The sequence below is a fragment of the Sapajus apella genome, unplaced genomic scaffold, assembly GCF_009761245.1.
Source record: "Sapajus apella isolate SASKATOON/1434 unplaced genomic scaffold, GSC_monkey_1.0 scaffold86, whole genome shotgun sequence".
Lineage (NCBI taxonomy): Eukaryota > Metazoa > Chordata > Mammalia > Primates > Cebidae > Sapajus > Sapajus apella.
The window spans coordinates 5,715,109-5,739,811 of record NW_022437026.1 but is presented as its reverse complement, the minus strand read 5'-3'; the positions used below and the strand labels follow the sequence as shown (position 1 = coordinate 5,739,811).

Below are 24,703 nucleotides of genomic sequence, written 5' to 3'. Positions count from 1 at the left end.
TTTGGGTTTTACATTTAAGTCTTCAATCTATTTTGAGTTGATTTTTGTATATGGTGGGAGAAAGAGGTTTAATGTGAAGACCACCTACTGCAGAATTCCTTCTTGCTCAGGGGAGGTCTATTCCAGCCTTCAACTGACTGGGTGAGGCTCACTCACATTATGGAAGATAGCATGGTTTATTCAAAGTTTACTCATTTAAATGTTAAACTTATATAAAAACAGCCTCACTGGAACATCCAGAATAATGTTTGACCTACTATTGGGGCACCATCACCCAACAAAGTTGACACAGAATTAACCATCAAAAATGACTATACATTTATTTAGATCTTTTAACATTTCTCTTGGCAATGCTTTGTAGTTTTCAGTATATATGTTTTGAATGTCTTTGGTTAAATTTATTCCTAAGTATTATATTCTTTTTGCTGCTATTGTGAATAGAATTTTTAATTTCACTTGTAGGCTGTTCCTACCAACTTTTTGGTTGTTGTTAACTCCTTGGGACTTTCTCTCTAGAGAATCATATTCTCTGCAAATAGAGTTTTTCTTCTTTCTCTCCAATATAGATGACTTTTACTTCTTTTTCTTGCCTAATTGCACTGGTTAGAACCTTTAGTATAACGTCGAGTAGAAGTAATGAGAGCAAATATATTCTACTTGTTTAAATATTAGGGTGAAAGTATTTAATCTTAAACCATTAAGTACAATGTTAGCATAGGTTTTTCACAGATGCCCTTTACCAAGCTTAGGAAGTTCCAGTTTACTCTTGATTTTCTAAGAGTTTTTATTAGGAATGGATATCAATTCTGTTAAATGCTTTTTCTGTGTACATTGAGATAATCATAATCTTTTTTTGCTTGTTAAATGGTGAATTACATTGATTGATTTTTGAATGTTAAACTAAGATTGTATTTTTGGGAAAAATCTCATGTGTTATGATGTGTTATTCATTTATATGTTTTTGTAATTGATTTGCTAAAATTGTATTAAGAATGTTTGCATTTATGTTCATGAAGGATATTGGTCTATAATTGTTGTTGTCTGTTGTTGTTATTTTAATTCTAACGTTTGTATCTGGGTATGGTAAAAATGCTAGTCTCATAGAATTAATTGAGAAGTATCCTCTTTATCAATTTTCTAGAAGAGTTTGTGTAGAACAGATATTATTTTTTCCTCAATGTTTGGTAAAATTTACCAGTGAAGTCCTGATCTAGTTGGGTAAATGGACCATGTGTTATTGTTGGATGGAGAGTTCTTGAAATTTATATTAGGTAAGATTTGTTGATAATTTCTATCCCTACTAATTTTCAGTCTACTTATTCTATGACTTATTGAGTGTATTGAAATCTCTGACTGTAGTTATGTATTTGTCTATTTCTTTCTGTAATCGTATCGGTTTTGCATCATGCTTTCTGAAATTCTATCAGGTACATGAATAGTTATGATTGTTATGCTAACTTGTATTATTTGATTCTTTTCCATTATGAAATCACCTTTTTTATTGCTTATAGCATTCTTTGCTTTGAAATCTATTTTGGCACTCCAGCTTTTAGACACTCAAATTTTCTCTTGAACCCCTCCCGGGTTCAAGTGATCCTCCTACCTCAGCCTACCACATAGCTGGGACTACAGGAATGCAGTACCATGCCTGGCTCATTTTTTTGTATTTTTAGTAGAGACAGGGTTTCATGATGGCCAGGCTGGTCTCGAACTCCTGATCTTGTTATCCATCCACCTCAGCCTCCCAAGTGCTGGGATTACAAGCATGAGCCACCACATACAGCCTATTTTTTTTGTTTGTTTATTTGTTTTTGTTTTAGCAGCTGTGTCTTTTTAGGAAATAATTAATTTTACCTAAGTTGTCAGATTTGTGAGCATAGACTTGTTCACAATTTTTCTTTATTATCCTTTTAATGTCCTTGGAATTTGTAGTGATGTGCTCTCTTTCATTTCTTTTATTAGTAATTTGTGTATTTTCTCTTTTTTCTTAGTTAGCTTGGTAAAAGGCTTATATATTTAATCAATCCGTTCCAAAAATCAGCTTTTGGTTTTGTTGATTTTCTCTATTGATTTTATCTTTTCAATTTCATTAATTTCTGCTAGAATTTTTATTATTGTTTGCTTAATTTCAATTTTATTGTCTACTCTTTTTCCAGTTTCCTAAGGTGAAAGCTAGATTATTGATTTTTAGATACTCTTCCTTTCAAATACATGCATTCAATTCTGTAAATTTCCCTAAAGCACTGCTTTCCCTGCATCTCACAAATTTCAGTAAGATGTATTGTCATTTTTATTTAGTTCAAAGTATTTTTATATTTCTCTTGAAACTTTTTCTTTGACCCATGTGTTATTTAGAAGTGCATTGTTTAGTCTCCAAGTATTTGGGGATTTTTCATCTATAGTTCTGTTATTGACTTCTAGTTTAATTCCATTATAGTCTGAGAGCAGACATCGTGTCATTTCAATTCTTTCATATTTTTTCAGGTGTGTTTTATGGTCCAGAATTTAGTCTAGCTTATTGACTATCCCATGTATGTTTGAGAATAATGTGAAATTTAAAGATGGAGTTGTCTATAGACGTAAATTATATTCAGTTGATTGATGTTGCTGTTGAGTTCAACCATGTCCTTACTGATTTTCTGCCTGCTGTAACTGTCTATTTCTGATAAAGGGGTGCTGAAGTCTCTACCTATAATAGTGGATTTATTTGTTAAGAATTGCTATGTCTTTCTCGAGTATTGACACCTTCATCATTATATAATGTCCTGCTTTATTGCTGATAAGTATTCTTGCTCTGAAGTCTGTACTGTCTGTAACTAATATAGGTACTCCTACTTGATTTTGATTAGTGTTAATGTGGTATATCTTTCTCCACTCCTGTATTTTTAATCTATTTATGTGTTTTTATTTAAAGTGCATTTCTTGTAGACAACATATAGTTAAGTCTTGTTTTTGGATCCACTCTGACAATCTCTTTTAATTAGTGTATTTAGTCTGTTGATGTTTAGAGTGATTATTGATATCACTGAATTCACATGCTCATATTTGTTACTTTGTTTCTATTCATTGCCTTTTGTATTTGTTCCTGGTTTTGTTGTCTGCTCTTTTTATGCCTTTCTTAGTTTTAATTGAACATTTTCTATAATTCTATTTTATCTCCTTTCTTAGCATATTAACTATACTTATTTTTTTACTTTTTTTCCAGTGGTGGCACTAGTGTTTGCAATATACATTGACAATAAGTCAAGCCCACTTTTACTTTTTGCTTTTATTTATTTATTTATTTATTATTATTTTTTTTTTAATAGAGACAAGGCATCGCTATGTTGACCAGGCTGGTTTCAAACTCCTGGCCTCAAGCAATCCTCTTACCTCAGCCTCCAAAAGTGCTAGAATTACAGATGTGAGTCATCGTGCACATCCTCAGGTTCACTTTTCTTCTTCTTTTTTTTTTTTTTTTTTTTTTTTGAGATGAAGCCTTGCTCCATCACCCAGGCTGGAGGACAGTGGCATGATCTCAGCTCACTGCAACCTCCACCTCCCAGGTTCAAATGATTTTCCTGCCTCAGCCTCCTGAGTAGCTGGAATTACAGGTGTGCACCGCCACGCCAGGCTAATTTTTGTATTTTTAGTAGAGACAGGTTTTCACCATGTTGGACAGGCTGCTTTTGAACTCCTGGCCTCAAATGCCTCAGCCTCCCAATGTGCTGGGATTACAGGCATGAGCTACCATTCCTGACCAAGTTTTAAATAGCACAGTACCACTTCACAGATAGTGCAAGTACATTATAATAAAACATTTCTATTTTTTCCCTCCCATTAACTGTATAATAGCATAATTATCATTTCACTCATACATAAGCATACATAATATAATTGAATACATTGTTGGTATTTATCCATACTTGCATGGCTTAGCTTTCAGCAACAAACACAAGAGCAAACCTATACCGATTTCTGCAGCTCTTTCTCTATGCCGCTTCCTCTGTTTTGGCACTCTGCCCTGAAAACTGTGACTGCCTTAGCCTCACCAAACTTCAATCTCTGAACCCTCCACTCATGGGCACCCCTGTACTTGGCGTGGGTTCTCCTTTCATGCTCTGAGGTCTGAAGAGTGCCCCCAGGCAGAGAGAGGAGATGATCATGGGGTCCATCTTATTTGTCTCCTATTTTTTCAGGGATCATAGTCCTGTGCTTCCTGTTATCCAATGTTTAAAAACTGCTGTTTCATTTATTTGTCCAGTGTTATTGTTGTTTATTATGGGAGTACAAGTCCAACACAAGTTTCTGCATCATAGTGAAAGCAGAATTTTTCAATGTAATTATTTTAAATGACAAAATGCAAATCATTATATCGAAAGTGCTTTTTCAAATTAATATCCCACTCCCACCAAAATTCTGATCACTGCTCTATAGAGGACTTGGACCTTGTTTGAGAATAACTCATCAAGTGAAATCCGTGGATTTAAAGCCTTTAATTCAACATTAATTCAAACATTTAATAAACTGTATTGCCTGGCAGGCATGGTGCTTGGTTCTGAATATACAGGGAAGATGCCATTGATGCCTTAAGAATTTCACTATCAAAGTCAGCACCTTGTCAGAGTATTATAAACCCAGTAAGGGCAGTGACAGTGATAATCGTGCAAAATATCAATGAGGCCGAGAAAGAGGGGAAGGGAACAGGCCACTGAATCCAGTTTAGAGACAGGTGGAAGGTTGTCAGGGATTACTTCCGGAGGTGACATTTAAGCTGAGTCTTTAAACAGGGAAGCAATTTACCAAGCAAAGAGAGGACAGTCTGAGCAAAAACATGAGGCAGAAACAGCACACAGTATGCCTGTGAACAACAGGCCATTTAAGGTTGCTGAACCAAAAATTCCCAGAGAGGGAGAGGCAGCGGATGGAGCTGGAGAGGCCAGGAGAGGTCAGGACAGGGAGGGCCTTCTGTGTCACACTGGGGAGCCTGCCACTAAGGGGTGAGTCTTTTACATAACTTTGCTTGGTGGCTGGCAGGGTGCATGCCCGCCTCAGCACGCAGCAGGTATTATTAGATGATGATCACGAAAGGCAAATCTGAGAAACCGCAAAACTCTGAGCAGAGCCAAAATCCCTTAGGTTCTGAGGTTCCAGAAAGTTATCTGACTCCTCTGACCCGTTGCAAATTCAGCTGAGATGTGTGACCGTGGTGGTCAGCCAGCCCTGAGGTGCTGCTTTCTTGGCAGTTGGCTGAGCCTCTAGGCTTGCATCTATGGCTGGAGCATAGTAAGGAGGGGGAAGGGGAGAGTGTGAGTGAGTCAGAGAAGAAAGGCAGTGCTAGAAGATAGAAGTCACGCTGAGAGGCACAGCCACAGTGGGACTCAGATTGAAGGGATAGATCAAGAAGCACTTTAACGCAAGATGATTTCTAGTGTGGAGAAGAGAATCATAACCTTCCTCCCAGAAAACTCTGCAAATACTTGGTGACCAACTGGACCACAAAGCTGTGTTTTCAGGCACTCCCTCCCTTCCCATTGTAGGGGTCTCTGGGAGTGGGGCAGGGTTTCCAGTCTGAACTCAAGCCAGGATTCAGACACATCTAAACAATGCGGATGGGCTGGCCCCAGCAGAAGTCTATTTGTCTGAGGGATTGAGGGGCCTTCAGAAAAATAATCTACATGGAAGAAAATGGGAATCCCACCTGATCAGCTCAACCTATAACAAGACTGAGTCCTTTGCAGGGCAGCGGGTCTGAAAAAAACTTCAAATGAGCAGATCACCAGGGCATGAGTCGTTCTGGTCAGGTATTTTCTTTAACAGGTATAACATGAAGAAGGGGACTAAGGCATTCTTCCTGGCTTTGAAACAGAACATAAAGCAGCTCTGGCTCCTTGAGGGCTTCAGGTGCTGAGCTGTAGTGAGGAAGGGAATACCCCTGGGCTGCCCAGCAGGAGGTGGAAGGGCTAGAGAACAGGGTGATCCACACAGGTGCCTGGCAATGTGCCCAGACAGGAGCAATCACATGTTCATGAACATATGTGAGACATGCTACGGAACTGCAGGAATATCTCGGGGGTGATTGGTAGTGGAGTGAAGTTCCACACGAGTTGGAAGAAGCATGAACTAGGGAAATGTGGATTATGACTGTTAATGACTCCCACTGTGTAAGTGATGAGGCCTAGGAAAAGCTGAGTTCTGCTAGGAAAGTACAAAGTTGAGGCTTCTCCAGGGAATAGTTGGCAAGATAATAGCAGGATTGTCCTTGCAGAAGTCCAAGCTGGACACGGTTGATCAGCCGAAACTTTTTCTCTTGAATTCTCCCTTTTGCAGCATGTTTATGAGCTGCAAATGTCCCTCTTTGCTCAGGCCTAGGGCAGGAGTCCTTCCTAGATCCTCATGTCTACACACGTCCATTTCATGCCTATTAAATCCCACGTGCAATCTCTACCACTAAAAAAAAAAAAAAAAAAAAAAAGCAGAGATAGTTGCAGAGGTGCCTGTCTGAGCAAAATTCGGAGGAGATACAGGGAGGTATCCAGGCCGCTGTGCCAAGCTCACACAAAGACAGACTCTGAGACAAAAGATAGAAAGACACTAAGTACAAACAGCTCTTTTGTTTCCCACCTTATCATTTTCCATGTTTTCTAAATTATCTACAGAAAAAGGCAAATGCTAGTTTTTCAAAACCAAATGTAAAAGATACGAGTAAGCACAGCTTTTCACCATCGACATGGAGGAGGCTCGTCTGAGTTGTATGTGCTTTCCCTTCTGGTCGCCCCTCGGGCATTTGATCTTGATTATGTAATACACAGGAGTCACAGAGAGCAACCTCCTGGTATGACGGAGGGAGTTCCATCATGCAGATGATGCGAACGGTCTGTGTGGCTAAGCACTGCCAAATTCGACCAATCTATGCTTCGTGGCATCCCCCTCGGGGTCAAGGACCCTTCTGTGGAAGGAGACAGACATTAACATATTTTCCCACTCACCTCCACTGGATCTTGGCTCACCCAGCAAGACTGATTGACAATCCCCAAAGGCTGTTGGCCAACTATTTGCAAGAGGGGTCCATGGAGAGAGGCCTCCTCCACCTGTTACTCTTTTCTCTATCACTTCACATCCATAGGGGTCCCTAAGCCCCAAGAGAAGGGTCAAGTGCAAATCTGGTAAGCCAAGAAGACCTACCAGTTGTCAACTTAATTAGCCTTCAGCAAAATATATGGCTACGTGAGCACAGTAAAGTTGCTATAGAGACAGGCAGAGGAGGTGCATTGAGAACACGGCCTCATCACATCACCCGATAAAAATAAGACCCAGGCTTTTTAATAGCATGAATTACTTAAGCTTTATATTTAACAGGGGATGACACCAAGGCTCTCACTGCTTTTCAGAACATTTGAGGAATCTAGGCTGCCTGCTTCAGCATATGTTAGCAGCCATCACAACATATGCTCTTGTGGATGGCAATGAAGAACTGGAAGCCCACATGTCTCTCCCACCCCCTGAGATGAGAGATGGTCTTTCTGACTTTGGGTTTGTCCTCTTTAATTGGGTGAGAGATTTTCAATGTGTTTCGGATAAATTTCTGGGAAATAGCTATGCTGTGTTCTGCACCGGGCCAGTTGCATCTATTATTGCTCGTCACTATAACAACCTTTGGAAGTAAAGATCTCATTTTGCAGATGACAAAATAATGAAGCTCAGAGAGGTCCAGAACTTTCCCAGGGTCACACAGCTAATGAATGGTAGAGTTGAGATTCATATCCAGGTATCCCCATTCCAAAGCCTCATTTTATGAGAAATCAACCACAGCCTCTGCACAGAGAGGAATCTAGGATGAGGTGAATCTCAGAAGCTTCACCATTTTTATTGGTATATGGCATGGACATTGCTATAGTTTAATCCCTCTCCTAAGGCAGTTCCAAAGTGGATGGGTACCAAGAAATTCCACAGAGTTTCTGAGCTCTGCTGGTGAGCACCTCTCCACTTACCCAAGGCAAGTGTTAATTTCAGACTGACTTCTCCTTACCATCCAAAATGTTTCTGGACTGTCTCTTCCCTAAGTGAAGACCACCAGCATAATTAACACAAGATTCCATACAGCATCACTGAGAAAGTGTCCCCACTGCTCTTGCATCCATGAAAGCTTAACTATATGAAACCCAGTGGGAAATCCAAAGTGAAGTTCTTTTTGTTGACAACTTTCTCTTTGGATTATTCATGAGCCTCTTACTTTGCAGAAAGATTTTTTTAAAAAACAATTTTCCAGCGAAGGCCTACACAGAAGACTCAATCTGAGCCCATAAGGCATCATCTTTCCTTGTGGGAAATGGTAGTGCTGGTGGTCATGAGATTGGGTATGGGGCAATGGCCCACTGGGGAGAGGAAACCAATGGGGAAACTGGGGGCACTGTGGTGAGAGTAGGAATAAGGGGTACCTATGGCCCTCTCCATTCAGTTCACCAGCTGAGGGTAATAATAGATGTCTGGGTTTCACAGGATCTGAGAAGGCATGTCTAGGGCAACACTGAATTACATGGCTCGACAGAAATTTGATCCAAGCATCAAACCCAGTGAATGGGCCGAAGGGCAGAGAGAAGGCAGGTAGAAGCCATAGGCCGGTGGCTGGAACCCAGGGCACAGCAGAAGGTTTGGTGCCTCAATAGAGTCCTTGGGCCATGGGACTTGCCCCAGCAGCTTTTCCAGGCTGCCTGCAGCCTGCAGCATGCGTGCAGAGTGTGGCTAAGGAAGCTGCCCGCTGGGACCAGCTCGACTGCTCAGGAGGCTCATATCCATCTGTATGTCACTGTTGTCACCTCACACACTCCTTCCAATCCCTGCACAATCAGTGCCAATGTCTCACCAACAGATTAAGACCTGGATTGAAGCACAAGAAACAGGATTTTAAACTCAATTCCCCAGGTGACCCTTGTTAACTTTTTCATCATCAGAGACGTATTAATAGTTCCTTTTTATATTCTATAGCAATTTGTGGGGTAGGTTTTTTGGCAGGTTAACATTTTTTTTTTTACTTCAGTTAGACATGTAATCTATTTAAAAGTAATATGGGGAAAAGAAAAATGGGTGTAGGAATAACTTCCTGGCAGAAATATTTTTACTAGTTTCTGGGTGTAATATCAGCCCAGCAAAAGTTATCTGCAAATACAGACATTCCAATGTACATCAAAGACACTCAAGTTCTTTTTTTTTCTTTTAACAAATGAATCATTTTATGCTACTAAAATAACTTTATGATGTGCTATTGGCATTTAAGGAGCTAAATAGACTCTTCGGGCCAGCCAACTTCTACTGCAAGCATTAGACATGCACAGGCTTTAGGCTCAGGCAGACCCTAGGAGTTCTGGCTTTGCTACTTATTAGCTGTGGTAACTTGGGCAAGTCACTTAACCTTTCTAAGCCTTAGCTTCCTCATCTGTGAAATGGGAATAATATCAGTCACATGCCAAGGATAAATCCAGGGAGGAGAATGGCCAGTGGGCTATGTCAAAGGCCAGACACAACTTCCACCCCGGTTGAATGCTGTGACCAAGACAGTGAGCAGGCAAACCTCGCCCTTGCCCTCCCTCCCTCCAAAATCAAGATCTTTTGTTGTTTGTTTGTTTGTTTTGAGACAGACTCTCTCTCTGTCGCCCAGCCTGGAGTGCAATGACAGGATCTCGGCTCACTGCAACCTCCGCCTCCCCGGTTCAAGCTATTCTCATGTCTCAGCATCCTGAGTAGCTGGGATTACAGGCATCCGCCACCAAGCCCGGCTAATTTTTGTACTTTTAGTAGAGATGGGGTTTCACCATGTTGGCCAGGCTGGCCTTGAACTCCTGACCTCAGATGATCTGCCTGCCTCAGCCTCCCAAAGTGCTGGGATTACAGGCATGAGCCACCGCGCCCGGCGCCTCCCTCCACAATCTTAAACCTCCTTGGACAGCCCCCCCTCCCACGACCTGAGAATTTTTGTGCCCTCCTGCTGAAAGGATTTGGCCTTTCAGTGTTCCCCTCCACCATGAGCTGTTTCAATGAAAAGGCCTCAAGGGTGACTTGCAGGCTACGGTCATCACCATCACAAGCCTCCCATCTCTGCCTCTACCTATTGCCCTCTAAATAAGGAGCCAGCACTGCCAGGCCGAGAACTTCTGCCCAGCATGAGTCCTGGGTGGCCTCTCGCCTCTCTCTTTCCCTGGGCCCCCAGCCAACTCCCCACTTCCCCAGAAATGCTCCCTGCTCACTTCATTCCTGCCTCATAGTTGGAATGGCAGTGGCTCCCAGAACCCCTGGGGAGTGTGGAGGCTGATGGGGGTCTGGGGAGGCAGCCAGGCCCAAGAACAGGTTAATGTTACAGCCCTGGATAAGTGAGCTGGGTGGGTTGACGTCAGGGTGATGATGGGTGGAGGGGAGGGCCGGGCTGCTGTACCAACTATAAAGATAGGTCAAATCAAATATCATCGACACCGGACAGAGTGAGCGGGTGAGCTAGAGAGTGTCCCCGAGCCATGGTCTCTACCGGCCACGGCTCAGCCTGGGTCCCTCTGCTCTCAACCCGAGTGCCCGATGCAGGCTTTGGTTTCATGTCAGCAGCCTTCATCTGCCTTCCAAAAATAAGCCCCTGCCGCCATGCGGGAGGGAGAAAAACAAGAAGGGCGGTATTTTTAGGGCCATTAATTCTGACCACGTGCCTGAGAGGCAAGGTGGATGGCCCTGGGACAGAAGCTGTTCATCACTATGTCCCAGGGAGCAGGACGTCTTCAGGGCACGCTGTGGGCTCTCGTCTTCCTAGGCATCCTAGTGGGCATGGTGGTATCCTTGCCTGCGGGCTCCCGTGCCAACAACACGCAGCTGGACTCAAGGGGCTGGGGCACCCTGCTGTCCAGGTCTCGCACGGGGCTAGCTGGAGAGATCGCCAGGGTGAATTGGGAAAGTGGCTACCTGGTGGGGATCAAGCGGCAGCGGAGGCTCTACTGCAACGTGGGCATCGGCTTTCACCTCCAGGTGCCCCCCGACGGCCGGATCAGCGGGACCCACAAGGAGACCCCCTACAGTGAGTGCCAGCTGCAGCCAGTTGGGACGCTTGGGGGCTTGGGCTCATGCAGGACTAAAAGGTGAAGGTGCCTTGCTCTAGTGGACACGATGCACTATAAAGGGGGCAGAAATGCTGCTCACCGCTTAGATGACTCTGTGGGACTCTGCCTGGGTGCAGGCTTGGTCTACTGGGGTCCAAGCATCCTGGTGTTATTTGCTATCCCCTTGGTTCGATCCTCAGTGGCACTAACTATTGCAACAATACTGGCCCATCTGATGCCTTGTAAGACCACTGGGAACCATTAGTCTGGGAAGCCCCCGAGGTAGGGGTAGGGAGAATGGGTTAGTATACTGGGATCAAATTAGACACAAGCTCATTTTTATTCAGCTTCCCTCTTGGAGAAGAAAGGGAAATTCAATTGCAAAATGTCCAACTGAAGCATATCCTTCTTTTCACTTCAGTGAGCTCCCTCTGTCTCCAGGTTCTTACCCTGCAAGTTGACAAGTTACTGTATGGTTAGTCTCCTATCCAAGAAAGGATGGGGGCTGCAGGATCCAAGAAAGCCATCAGCCGTGGTCTGGCTGCTGTGTTTTCAGGATGGGTTGAGATTTGCTGAAACATGTAGAGTACACATGAAGAATAATGATAATCAGAATTTACTTTTTTTACCCAAGTCAAGGACCTCAAGTAATTTTGTCATTGAAAGACCAGATTCAGAGCTCATCTTAAACAGATAACTAAGTGGTCATTGCAGTCCCTAACTCCGACATCAGAACTTTCCCTTGCAGAAGTGGACTTTTAACAGCACAACGCAGCACCTGATGAGTCCAGCAGCCAGGGTCTCCTAGAGTTAAAGGGATCATGGGAGGGGTGACAGAGAGTCAGACTTTCTAGGAGAAGGGGGATGGACTGAGATGTCCTTGTTGGCTCAAGTTCCCAGTCTGATTTGCACGAGCCTTAGGTAATGTGGCTCCCATTTCCTTGTCAGGCCTACTAGAAATTTCCACCGTGGAGCGAGGTGTGGTGAGTCTCTTTGGAGTGAGAAGTGCCCTCTTCGTTGCCATGAACAGTGAAGGAAGATTGTACGCAACGGTGAGTTCACCAGGCCGGGAAAGTGCCAGGTTTACAAGGCTCGATGCTTACACAGTTGAAGAAAATAATACGAAATTCTGAGTAGAGAAGTGACTATTTATCTAAATGGGAAAAGAAAGGCTGAGAAAGGAGCATGTGCAAGGGAAGGGCACTGCAGCTTTTGCTTCTTCAGCCTCACGAGTGATTGTCCTCTACTCCGTGCTGCTTCTGTTCCCACCTGCCAGATGGAGCCTGTGTGATTAAACAGAAACCACGGCTCAGGGAGCCCGTGGGCCAGAGGGAAACCTGCATTGTGGCATCCAAGCCTGTGGGCAGGTGTGATTCCCTGCATTGGCAAGGCCCCGAGCGCAAGCCTGTCTCTCTGCCTGGGTGTGCTGCTTGCCCTGCAGGCACTCGCCCTGCAAGACACCCTGGCCTAGTGCACAGCAGGAGGAGTGGAATGGGAGGCTGTTTTCATCCTCATCACTGTGCTGAGATTCTGCGCTAGGGTTTTCAATCCTCTTGTCTCGGATCACACAGGCTGGAGAAGCAGCCTCCCCATTATACGCTTTAGACAGTTACCAGGTCCCACCCATTCCCATCCCCAACCCCATAGGTCACCCCTGGGAGCGCCAATGTTGGCACTTGGGTTAATGCAACCAACTTCTAAGCACATTGACCAAAACTTCTGCTCTCACTGACCTACTTGTTCCTGTGGCCTTCAGCCCATCATTTGGCTTATTCCAAAATATGGCTGGGCAAACATCCCTATGAAACTGAAGAAATGGAGAGTTCCTTTGACAGAAATAAGCTAAAAAGGAAGACCTCAGAGCAGTCCTCAAAAAATATCAAAGTTATTTATGGGGAGGGTGTGGAGGGAGGATCTACTGCCCCTTGCAGGATAAACCAAGGATCAGGAGGTAGAGAAATAGATCCAGAATTGGCACTGGATCCCAGTGGGGCCATCCCAACAGAGGAGGTCTATGAAATACAAGAACGGGTTCACCAGGTGGCCTCTGCCCCAAAATCTTTACTGCTAACATCTCTCATTCTGGGTTGCTTTGCATGGACATACGGCATGCATTCAAAACCATGGGTCTCCCACATGGTTCTGTGTACAGCGCGCATCTCCAGTCACCTTGGTAACTTGTTAAAAGTATGGATTTCCAGGGACCTACCTAGGAGATTCTTATTCAACAGAGCTGGGATGTGGGCCTGGAAATCTGTTTATTTTTGTATTTTAAATTTACCAGGTGTTTCTGAGGCACAGGCAGGCTTGGGGGCCAGCAGGCTACATGGCCTCTGGAGGGCAGTAGACCATCCAGCCCCCCAAGTTTCACTGAACCTGAGAGCTGGAGGGCCAGGTGAGATGAGACAGAAGAGACATAGCCTTCTTACTGCTCCCTGGAAAAGTGATGGAGAGGACAGGAAGAGGCCTGGGACCAACCCAGCTGTTGGTGGAGCAGGTCCCCCCTCTGTAGAGTGGGCATCCCAAAGAACCCCTTCTTACCATCCTGCATAATGCCTGGGATCCCAGGGGATTGGGAGAGAGGGGAATTTGGGCTGTTGGCTATGGGACTTCAAAGGAAAAAGAGGCTGACTCCTAATGCCTGTGACCCCAGCCCCCCACTCCCACCCCAGCCCTTGCTCTGCAGCACATTATTGGCTGATGACTTTAAAGGGAGTTAAGCAGGTTGATGAGCTGCTGGGCTCACTAAATGAGCAAAGTCCAGGAGAATGGGAACTTCTGCAGAAAAGACCCCACCCCCTTCGCCTTTGCCCTCCCACCCCTCCTACCTGCACCCTCAGTAGCATTTGGCCAAAGAGCATCTTCTCTAGGGAGGGAGATTTTCCTCCCTGGACTTCAGGGCCAGCCGGACCTGCACACAGAGAGCAGGGCTGGACAGCTGTGCCCCAAGCCTGGGACACCTGACGTTTTGTGTGGCTCAGGACCAGATGCTCCTGAACAGCTTCTACCTCCTCCCTCCCCACCCTTCAGAGGCCGTTATCACAGTCTAAAAAAACAATTGCCAACTGATCCCTGGAGCCAGGAAGACTCCCGCTGAGTGATTATTTCATTCACACTATTTCCCTTTAAGCCCCCTGAGCTGCCTCATCTCCCAGGCTCAGCTGCTACCGCCACTATATGGCATTTCTCATGGGTGGGGGAGGGAAACTGGGCTGGGGTTGAGGCGCTGGTGAGGAGAACAAGGCAACAACTCGTGGGCAGAGAATAAGGGCCAAGAAAACCCAGCTAGAAGTGGCTTCACACACGTCTGTCTCCTGGAAAGAGGGGTGTAGAGGCTCAGGGCAGTCTGCCCATCTCCCGCCCTTTAGATAAACAGCTGCCCTGCCTTGAGCACTAGCCCACTGTTTGTGCTGGACTGCACCAGGCTGCCAAGGGCTTTATCAGCATGATCTCGCAGCACCCCTACGAGGTGCATTTGATCTTCATCCTCCCTTTGCAGCTGCGAACACTGCGTCTCCAGGGTCACAGGTGCAGCCACAACTGTGTGCAGCCCTGTCTCAGGGCTCTGAGATCCAGGTTCCAGTTCCTGGCCGGCCTACCCTCTAGCTACTTGTCTTTGGGCAATGTCACTGAACTTCTCTGGGCTTGGACCTCTGCTCTCTCAGGTGTAGACTGAGGCGAAATCAGTGAATTCTAACCCCCTTGATCCCCTTTAACACTAAGAAAACAAAACATCAAGGATCTCCACCTCATAGTGGATTCTATTAGAATCCTTCGGTGGAGAAAAATACATGCTAGCAAAAAGAGACTAGCAATTCAGTTATGCTCTCAAGTGACTTTAGTTTTACTAAGAATAACTGCATTTACATCCTTTTCTTCAACAGTACGACAATGTGCAGAGGACAAAATTGATTTCCTCCAGAGACCTTTGATTATGATCTGGGGCATTACATTAGGGGAGGGGAAGACCAGTCTTTCCTTGACTCAGCTGCCACTCTAGCAGAGAGCGGCACTCCTGAGGGAATGGGACGGACGCCCCCCATGTGAAAGTGCCAGGAAATGGGCCTGGAGTGCAGCAGGAGGTGCATGCCCTTATGAGAGGCCCAATGCCCTGCATACAAATCCTCACCTGCTACAAAGAGCTGTACAGGAGTGAGAAGAAGGAAACACCTGATGAAAACACTTTCCATTGCTACATTGACAGTGCAGTTGTATGCTAGGAAAAAGGGTTAGAAAATGCAGGCATCTTCAGAGCTGATGATATTTCAGCTACACAGGGAAAGAAGCAGTCAGGGGCTACAGAAGAAATTCTTAGGACAGAGCACTGGTTTATTTTTCCTTCTTGCCCACATCCTTCCACCCCATCTTTCTCCATCCAACATATACTCCCAGGAGCAACAGGGGTCAATGGCCTAAGCAGTCATAGGATGAAGATGTTTAAAGGCAGGATTGATCCTCATTGGTCTAGATGACTTAGCTTTAAAGGCAAGAGGGTGGCTATCTTGTTCCCCCTCTCCCAATCCCCTGGGATCCCAGGCATTATGCAGGATGGTAAGAAGGGGTTCTTTGGGATGCCCCACTCTACAGAGGGGGGACCTGCTCCACCAATAGCTGGGTTGGTCCCAGGCCTTTTCCTGTCCTCTCCTCACATATTTAGGGGCATTTCTACCCCATGGATGTGCTTGCTTCTCTGAAAAATGCCCTTCTCCATAGTGAATGCCAAATGCACATAAATCTGAATAGACTTACATGGAAATTAAAATAGTGTCATGCTGGGGTTTGAATCCGAAGGGCCCAGGAAATGTGACCCAGTGGAATGATATTCATTTGTTCAAGTAATCATACATGGTAGCTGCTTTTATAAACACGGCGTTCACTTGGCTCAAATGCTTTCCTCACCAGAGGTGAGGAGACAGCATTACTGAGCCATGAGAACTCAAAGCTCAGGGCTCTGATGGAGATGAATTAAGGGGCTGGGTCTTGAACATCACTCTGGGCAGCGGGAAAATCCCATCAGCCTAAAGCATCCGGCTGCATCAAAGCATTCGGGGAAAACGAGTTATCTCCCGTTCATGCCACAGGCCTCCTGGCCACCAGAACCCCACGGATAGGGGTGCTAAGGGTAGAGGAGAGAGAACAGCAAGGGAAGGTTAGGGCTTCTAACACAAGCTTCATCTATTAGTTGTCTTTTTTCACTTTAGTTTTGTACAGGATTCTGAGGAAGGCCAGAGAGATGAGACAGGCTAGAGAAAAGGGCATATTGGAAAGAAAAAAAGTGGTAAACTTAAAAAAAAAAAAAAAAAAAACAGTGTGTATGTTGAAGGGGAGCAGATTTGAATGATCCAAAATCTAATGACCAGAGAAAGTACAAGCTATACAACCATGGTCATGCACGCTTAAACAATCATGTTTTAGGAGACCCGGACGTTTAGGAAAGGCTGGGTTCTCAAATGGACACATTCTAGGCAGCGGGAAGTGGGCAATGGCTTGAGAGTTTCTTGACCGAGTCACTCAGTTCCTCCCCCTTCCCCTTCCTCCGCCTCAAGATTTCATTTCCTCTCTAGAGCTTGCAAACAACACATGAAACCTCTCCCTTAACCACCATCCAGATCAGAAATAAATTCTCTGGAACCGACTGGGCGGGTTACTCTCCAGGGACGTACAAAGTTAGAACAGGGGGGAGGCTGGTGGGTGGAGAGGGGCTGTGACCCAACGAGGAGGAGACCACCAGTTTCTGATCAAAATGTTTTCTCGCTTCATTTCCTGGCCTATCTGCTACCCTAAATTCCTTTCCCACTTTAAATAATTTACTTACTTCACTAGGTAGCATAGGAACATGTTTTCAGGAAAAAGAAAAAGTATCAAAGAATATTCTATGGAAAGTCTCACTCCTACCATTGTCTTGAAGCCACTGAGTTCCTCCCTGGGGACAGCCACAGTTACCACTGTATCATTCCAGAAATAGCCTATGCACAATGTGCACGCTCTGGTAGCATCTTTTTAAAATCACACTAACAGGAACATACTATACTAACACTGTTTCAAACCTCGTGTCTTCACCTAGTAATCTATCTTTGAGGCCATTGCATGCCACTGTAGAGGGACTTTTTATTTTTTCAAGGCTTATAGGCTTCCATCATGTGGATCTACCATAATTGAGTCAGTTACTCGTCTCAATAGATACATTGTTTTTGGTCTTTTGTTATTTAATGCTGTAGTAACTTTGGTGCACGCATGAGAATATCAGTTAGATAAATTTCTAAAAGTGGAATTGCTGATCAGTTGCTATATTCATCCTTTATTCTGGTAGATATTGCCAAATTGTTCTTTATAGAGATCATAACAGTACATACATCAGGGGACATTAAATGAGAATTCCTAGTTTCTATGCCCTCACTAATGAGAGCATAGTGTCAAATGCTTTTCTCTTTGCAATCTGGCCACTAAAAATGTGATGCACAGTTATAATTTACATTTCTCTTATTAGGCATATTCTCTTCTGCTCAAATGTCATTTATATTTCCTTTCCTGAGAATTTTCTGTTTTATAAACATTGTTCGTTCTCCAGTGAGTTTAGGGGTCTGAATATAGTAACAAAATGTACTCTTGGACATAAGTGTATTATAAGTATTTTCATCCAGTTCGCCATTTCTGTTCTTATTTTAGGTAATAATTTTCAAATAGAAGACTAGTTTATTAGTTTTTTTTAAATGGCTTTAATTTTGTTGTGTCCTGCTTAGAAAGATATTCCTGATTCTGAGTTTATTAAAATTTTTTTCTGTGTCAGGGGTACCCTTAAAATTTTTTTTTCTTGATTTTAATGTTACTCTTTTTTACATTTAAATCTTTGCTCCTTTTGGAATTGATTTTGATGTAAGGGATAAAGTCATACACATCAAACTTTATTATTGTAATAAAATACCATTCAGTTGTTCCAACATCATGTTTTCTCTAGTTATTTAAAGTATCATTTTTACCTTATAATCATTTAGATTCACTTTATTTTACATCCATGTATGTGTCGGGATCTACTGCCAGATTCTAACTTGTTCATTTACCTCTACTAGACTTCTCATTAGTGTAGCTTTACTTGGAATCTTTCCATCAGTTCTGAGCTGAATTTCTGCTGGTGTTGCTACTCCCAGGCTTGCCCATCAACAGTCGAAGTCCTGTGACTAAGTCTACTCCCTGTGCACAGTGCAGAAAACCAGGGTCCAGAGAGGCTCCTGTTGAGGGGATGTGGTTCATAGCCAACATCAACCTCTGCCCTTACTCTCGCTTCCTGCTCTTCCAGGTCAGCTCACTGTCTCCCAGGCACTCGGTCAAAAATCGCAGAACTTAAAAGCTAAATTGTCTAGTAACCCACATCAAGTCTTATGGGACTGGTGATCCAGGGTAAGGCAGTCTTTTAAGGTTTTTAATGTAAAGTAGCTCATGATTTACTTAGAGAAGAATACTAATAATGATTTTTTTTTTAATTTTACTATATAGCAAGCATTGTTCCCAGGACTTTCCATGCATTATTTCAATTAATGCTTATTCCAATTCTACGACATAGTTTTTCTTACTGTTCCTACCTCACAGAGGAGGGAACAGTAAGCTTTGGAGGTTAAATGATTTGCCGGAGCTCACATAGCTAAGTAAGAGCCTACTGTCATCCGTCTAACCTGAAAGCTGTGGCACAAATATGTTCTTGCCCGATGTTGATTAGTTCATCCTTTTTTACCAAAATGGGCATCCCTTCGTTCACTCATTTGGCAAATATGTACTGAGCATCCCAAACGAGAACAGGAAAGCTTACGAAAACCCATCCCCCTCATGTGGCATTAACCAGTTGACATGGCTGGTGAACATCTTCACGTTTATCTCAAGCAAGTTAATATCAGCGAAAGTGCTTTGTAAATAAGCTGCAAGCAGGAGAGAAGAACATAGGGAAAATGTATAGGGGGAGTTTCACTGTGTTTCCATAGGCAAGGATGTCCCCTCGCCCTCTCCCACATCACATTGAAAGAGCCTCCCATGCAGGGGCCCCCTTATGTTTCAGTGTTGTCCTTATTTACTTATTTATCTATTCTTGAGGCAGGATCTCACTCTGTCACCCAGGCGGGAGTGCGGTGGGGCAGTCATGGCTCACTGCAGCCTTGACATCAAGTGATTCTCCCACCTCAGCCTCCAGAGTAGCTGGGACTACATGCATGTGCCACCATGCCTGGCTTTTTTTTTTTTTTTTTTTTTTTTAAGTTTTTGTAGAGACAAAATGTTGCTATGTTGCCTAGGTTCCTCTCAAACTCCTGGGCTCTAGTGATCCTCCTGTCTTGGCCTCCCAAAGTACTGGGATTACAGGTGTGAGCCACCAAACCCATGTTGTCCTTATTAAACCACCATTGACTCAGCATCATGTACCATGCAAGACCCAGTCCTCATCTCAGGGATTTTGTAGTCTATTGGGAAAGAAAGTATGGCGGTTCAAAATGTTGCCAGAGAGGTCCACCGAAAGGTCTCTGGGAGTCTGGGGCCCCTGAGGGGCAAGCTACTTACCCAAGTTGCTTCCCTTCTGAAGAGAACGAGCCAAGAGCTTCTCATCTACCTACTTGCCAGCCAGGTGAGACACTCACAGTACAGTTCCTTCACAGAAGGTCAGAGAACACCTCTGGCACAGCCCAGCAGCCATTGAGTGGGGTTTTTTAAATACCTGAGCAAGAAGGAGTCAGAAGTTATCCTCCACCCATTTCTCATTCTATAGTTCTTTTCAAGAGTAGATCCTGGGGCCAGGCGTGGTGGCTCATGCCCGTAATCCTAGCACTTTGGGAGGCTGAGGTGGGTGAATCATGAAATCAAAAGATCAACACCATCCTGGCCAACATGGCAAAACCCCGTCTCTACTAAAAATACAAAAATTAACTGGGCATGATGGTGCATGCCTTTAGCTTTAGCTACTTGGAAGGCTGAGGCAGGAGAAGTGCTTCAGCCTGGGAGGCAGAGGTTGCAGTGAGCTGAGATCATGCCACTGCACTCCAGCCTGGGTGACAGAGCAAGACTCCATCTCAAAAAAAAAGAAAAAAACAGTAGATCCCAGGTCTTGGCTCCCACCTCACTCTCTGTTCTTCTAGCCCCCACCCAGTTGCTTCCCCACAAGAACAGGAAATCCCTGCACACTCCCTCAGGGCAGCCACCCAGGCAGGTTGCAGATGAAAGAGTCTTCTTTTCTAGGAGAGAAGGAGGACTTGGGGTGATGTACTGGGAATGAACTTGTGCATGGGAGAAAGGAAGTCCAGAGTTCATGTTCTAAACAGGTGGTCCACACACACTCCTCTACCAAATTAGCATGGAAAGGGCCATTTTTTGTTGGTCCCAGACTCCTTGGCAACACTGTCATATTGGGAACCAGGTCTTTTTCCCAGTAAAAATCCCTGCTCCTCACCATCTCTGTTCCTGCATATCCCTGGAGAGCTATGATTGTCTAGGACAGCAGTTCCCAACCTTTTTGGCACCAGGGACCAGTATCATGGAAGACTATTTCATTTCCATGTACAGGATGGGGGATGGAGGGATGGTATTGGGATGAAATTGTTCCACCTCCGGTCACCAGGCATTAGATTCTCATAAGGATCATGCAACCCAGATCCCTCTCATGCCAAGTTCACAACAGGGTTCTTGCTGAGAATCTAATGCCTCTGCTGATCTGACAGGAGACGGAGCTCAGGTGATAATGCAAGCGGTGTGGAGTGGGGATAAAACAGATGAAGCTTCGCCCAGCCACCGCTCACCTCCTGCCGTGCAGCCCGGTTCCTGCACTGGCATGGACCACTGGCTGATATGGGTCTGCAGCCTGGGGGTTGGGGACCCCTGGTCTAGGAAGCACCAGACATCTTCTAGGCTCAAAGTCAAAACTGAGAATGGGCCTATTTGAGGGATAGAAAACTTGGGACTTAAACCAAGAAAGATGGACCGAGGAACCACAGGTGGAAAGAAAGAGAGAGAGTGCTGGAAAGGGCTTAAGAGATCGTCTGTGTCTCCTCCCCCTCACCAACCACCTCTCTCCTTCCCCCAACACACACAGTTTGCAGAAAAGAGAACCGAGGCTGAAAAAGGAGGAGCCTGCCCAAGGCCGCAAAACTGGGAAGTAGAAAAGTTACAAAATAGCACCCTGGGCTCTCATTCCTGCTCCAGTAGACTCCCTCTCACAGTGCACTTGAGAAAACAGCTTATTGTATCATTCCCTGGTCTGTTCTTTGAATGGAATAAGTTACCATCTAGAGACTTAGTAGAAAGTTCTCTGGAAGTCAGGAGACCTGAGTGGCAGAGCCTCAGCTCTGCCCCATGTGTTACAGACCATCCCCCTGTGTCCCTGGGCCTTCTAGTAAAAGAGGGAAGAAGGTGAGAGGAAACCATGAGAGCCTGCAACCTCTTCCCGTCCTAACCGCTCACCATTCTATTCACCCGGGATGCTCAGACCTCACAGTGATTGCCTCACAAAGGGAAAGGAAGGGGCGCCCATCAGAAGGGCCTCCTCTATGCAGCCCAGCTGGCGTCTGCAGCCCTCCTCATTTGTAACCCAGTCTCTGCTGTTTGCCCATGTCTTTCACAGCCCAGCTTCCAAGAAGAATGCAAGTTCAGAGAAACCCTCCTGCCCAACAATTACAATGCCTACGAGTCAGACTTGTACCGAGGGACCTACATCGCCCTGAGCAAATACGGACGGGCAAAGCGGGGCAGCAAGGTGTCCCTGATCATGACTGTCACTCATTTCCTTCCCAGGATGTAAGGACCCACAAAAGAAGGCTCACAGATTTAAAGCAGAAAGTGTCCTATTGGAATTTTGCACAAGGAAATAATTCCCCTTGCCCTCCATGGCTTCTGAGTCAGGCTTATCTTGCACTTGGGGAGGCCCCAGTTGTTGCCCTTGGCCGCGCTGGACCCCATGGCATGTAGCCCATTCAAGTGAGGGTTGCAATCAGCATCTTAGAATGGCAATGGATCCCGTGCTGTGATCTCCCCCAAGGAAAGAAGGTATCGGTGACACTTGAGGAATGTGACCATGTGCAAAGGAAAAGGCCAGGGTAGGAGTTTGTGTGCATTGTTGTATATCCATATAGCGTTCTATATATTCCCAGAGCAAAGGCATTTCAAAGCATCGAGTTTCCCTCTCCTAGCCTCATCGCTGCAGGAATCTGCCTGTACGAACGTCACTTGTCAAACCAGTATGATTGATGTGTGCTCCCATTCTGCCTCTTTCCAATCATCTCTCCTTTCAGAGGCCGCTGACTACATGAATTGCACAGGTCAGCGGGAAGCAGCCATCCTCAAAGTGCAGAGACGGCAGGGTGAGAGTGTAGGGTTGTATTGCAAACCCAAAAGAGACTGATCAGGCACTTCAAGCTTCCTGCCAGTGAAGGCTCTGGGGATACTGGGATAAATTGTCAGGGAAGCTGGGGGAGAAGCTGTTCCCTTCTTGGAGTTAAGGGGTACAGCAGCATCCAGCGCAGCTGAGGAAGGCTTGTGGAGGCAGCAGAAGGCACTGGATGTTCTAGGAGAGCCACTCCGCCTGGAGAACTCAGGCTGTGTGTGGCTCCAAGAACAAGCAGGGGCCAGGCTGCCTGCCCATAATGTTTCCTCACTTTGAACCGGTCTTATTTTAACCTCAGATGACAAGGATCCTAATAATGACAACCTCTTTGGCGAGGGATGGGGGACAAAATAGGGCATGAAGGAAGTAGAGAGGCTTTGGACTACAGATGGCAATTCCTCTCCAACTATGTCCAGGAAATGCACCCAAGTTCTCATCTGATACCCTCACTTCCTTCTTGCTCATCCTCATCTCACATACACGCTGTGTGTGCCTGGATGCAGCAGAATGGGCACCGTGGCCTCCAGGGTTTGTGCTGTCTTCCTCCCTGCAGTAGAAGAGGAGTGATAATCCCGTGAAATCAAGAAGCCAAGCTGAAGCAGCTCCTTGCCGCACAATGCCTTCTTGCCTTCTGTCCTTAAGAGTATTTAAAGCAGAGGTTCCCCAACTGACTACAAATGTTGTCTGCCTGGAGCCTTCAGATTCCCGAACCATTGGAATGTTCCTAAATCTGAAACCAGAGAGAGAGCCCTATCAGAGTGCAAATATTTTTGGCATATGTGAACCATCGAGTTACAAAATGACCTGACACCCTCTGCGACTCTCGGGGGCCCCGACCTGCAAGACAATCCTCATCTGTTGCGAATACCTTCGTCTTCAACATACCTTACTATTTGCAGCTGCATCCATCTATAGATAGATCCGGGCAGAGGAATTCCGAGCTGAAGATGTAATCAGTAGTCAAAGGGAAAGAGACCTCACCAGCCACCTCCTCTGCCCTGCAGATGTCAGGGAGGACATGTGCTGGGTGAGGAGGAAAAAGCCACACCAAGGTATGCAAAGATGGAAGAGACAGTAGAAACCCTGAAGTGTGTGTGTGGGTGGCAGAGCCTCGGATGTGGTAGGAAAGGGAGAAACCTAGTCCATCTTGACTCTTTGGAATATTGAAGTGCAGGTCTGCTTGGAGGTGGGGATAAAGCTGTTTTTTAGGGAGTCTTGTTCAGTGCAATCAATCTCTTGAACAGGGTTCATCAGAAATGCAGGCACCCTGAACCTGAGGTGCGTATCAGTTCCCAGTGGAGCTTGGAGTGTGGAATGGCTAGGGGATGGTGTGACAGTGATCCAGAGAAAAAAGGAGAAGTTTTAGGTCCCATAGCATAGGTTCCCTTCTTCCGAGATCTTTCAGCTCACATGGCATGAGAGGCGCCATCTTCAAGAGAATCCCCAAAGCCTTGGACTGCCAGCCCTTTCCTTCATCTCTCTAGAGGAGCATAACATTGCTCAAATCCTGGCAAGGTGTCTCCCCAAGTGTCCACTTTCATTTTTCATGCTAGGAATGAGAAGAAGAAGCTAAGAAATGCCTACAGTCAAGCAGGCATGCTATTCAGCCACTGCATAGCAGTTGCACCAGCACCGGTTATGAGGGGCTGGGTGTCTGTCTAACTGGTACCAGGGCCCATGCTATATCAGTTGCTAAATATTTGGGGGTTGTTTGTTTGTGACAGGGTCTTGCTCTGTCACCCAGGCTGGAGTGCAGTGGTGTGATCTCAGCTCACTGCAACCTCCACCTCCTGGGTTTAAGTGATTTTCCTTCCTCAGCCTCCTGAGTAGCTGGCACTACAGGTGTGCACCACCAAGCCCAGCTAATTTTCTTTTTCTTTTTCTTTTTTTTTTTTTTTTTTGGTAGAGACAGGGTTTTGCCATGTTGGCCAGGCTGGTCTCGAACTCCTGAGCTCACGCTATCCGCCCTCCTCAGCCTCCCAAACTGTTTGGATTACAGACATGAGCCACCACGCCCATCTGGTTGCTAAGTATTTTGAATACCACCTTTAGATGCAGGGATGTGTGGGTGACTCTTTAAAATCCTTCCCATGCAAAGAAATTCTCTCAAGAGCTTTCTGTTTTCCTATTTTCCTATAAGTGACTTTAGGTTTAAGAAAAGTCAAACCCTGGCTGGGTGTGGTGGCTCACGCCTGTAATCCCAGCACTTTGGGAGGCCAAGGTGGGCAGATTGTCTGAGCTCAGGAGTTCGAGACCAGCCTGGGGAACACGGCAAAACTCCATCTCTGCTAAAAATACAAAACAT

At 45.3% G+C, this 24,703-nt stretch overlaps 1 protein-coding gene and 1 long non-coding RNA gene across 2 annotated transcripts; both read left to right on the top strand.

The window, feature by feature from the left end:
* Window positions 1-3,675: 3,675 nt before the first annotated feature.
* LOC116534241 lies at window positions 3,676-8,227 on the top strand. Its single transcript, XR_004261642.1, has 2 exons — window positions 3,676-4,634; window positions 4,680-8,227. It is a non-coding gene; the product is annotated as an uncharacterized LOC116534241 (long non-coding RNA).
* A 1,611-nt stretch (window positions 8,228-9,838) lies between these two features.
* Window positions 9,839-24,177, top strand: FGF6 (fibroblast growth factor 6). Its single transcript, XM_032254513.1, has 3 exons — window positions 9,839-11,029; window positions 12,000-12,103; window positions 21,640-24,177. Exons 1-3 carry the CDS (start codon window positions 10,684-10,686, stop codon window positions 21,814-21,816), a joined length of 627 nt encoding a protein of 208 aa, XP_032110404.1. The 5' UTR covers window positions 9,839-10,683; the 3' UTR covers window positions 21,817-24,177.
* Window positions 24,178-24,703: the final 526 nt, after the last annotated feature.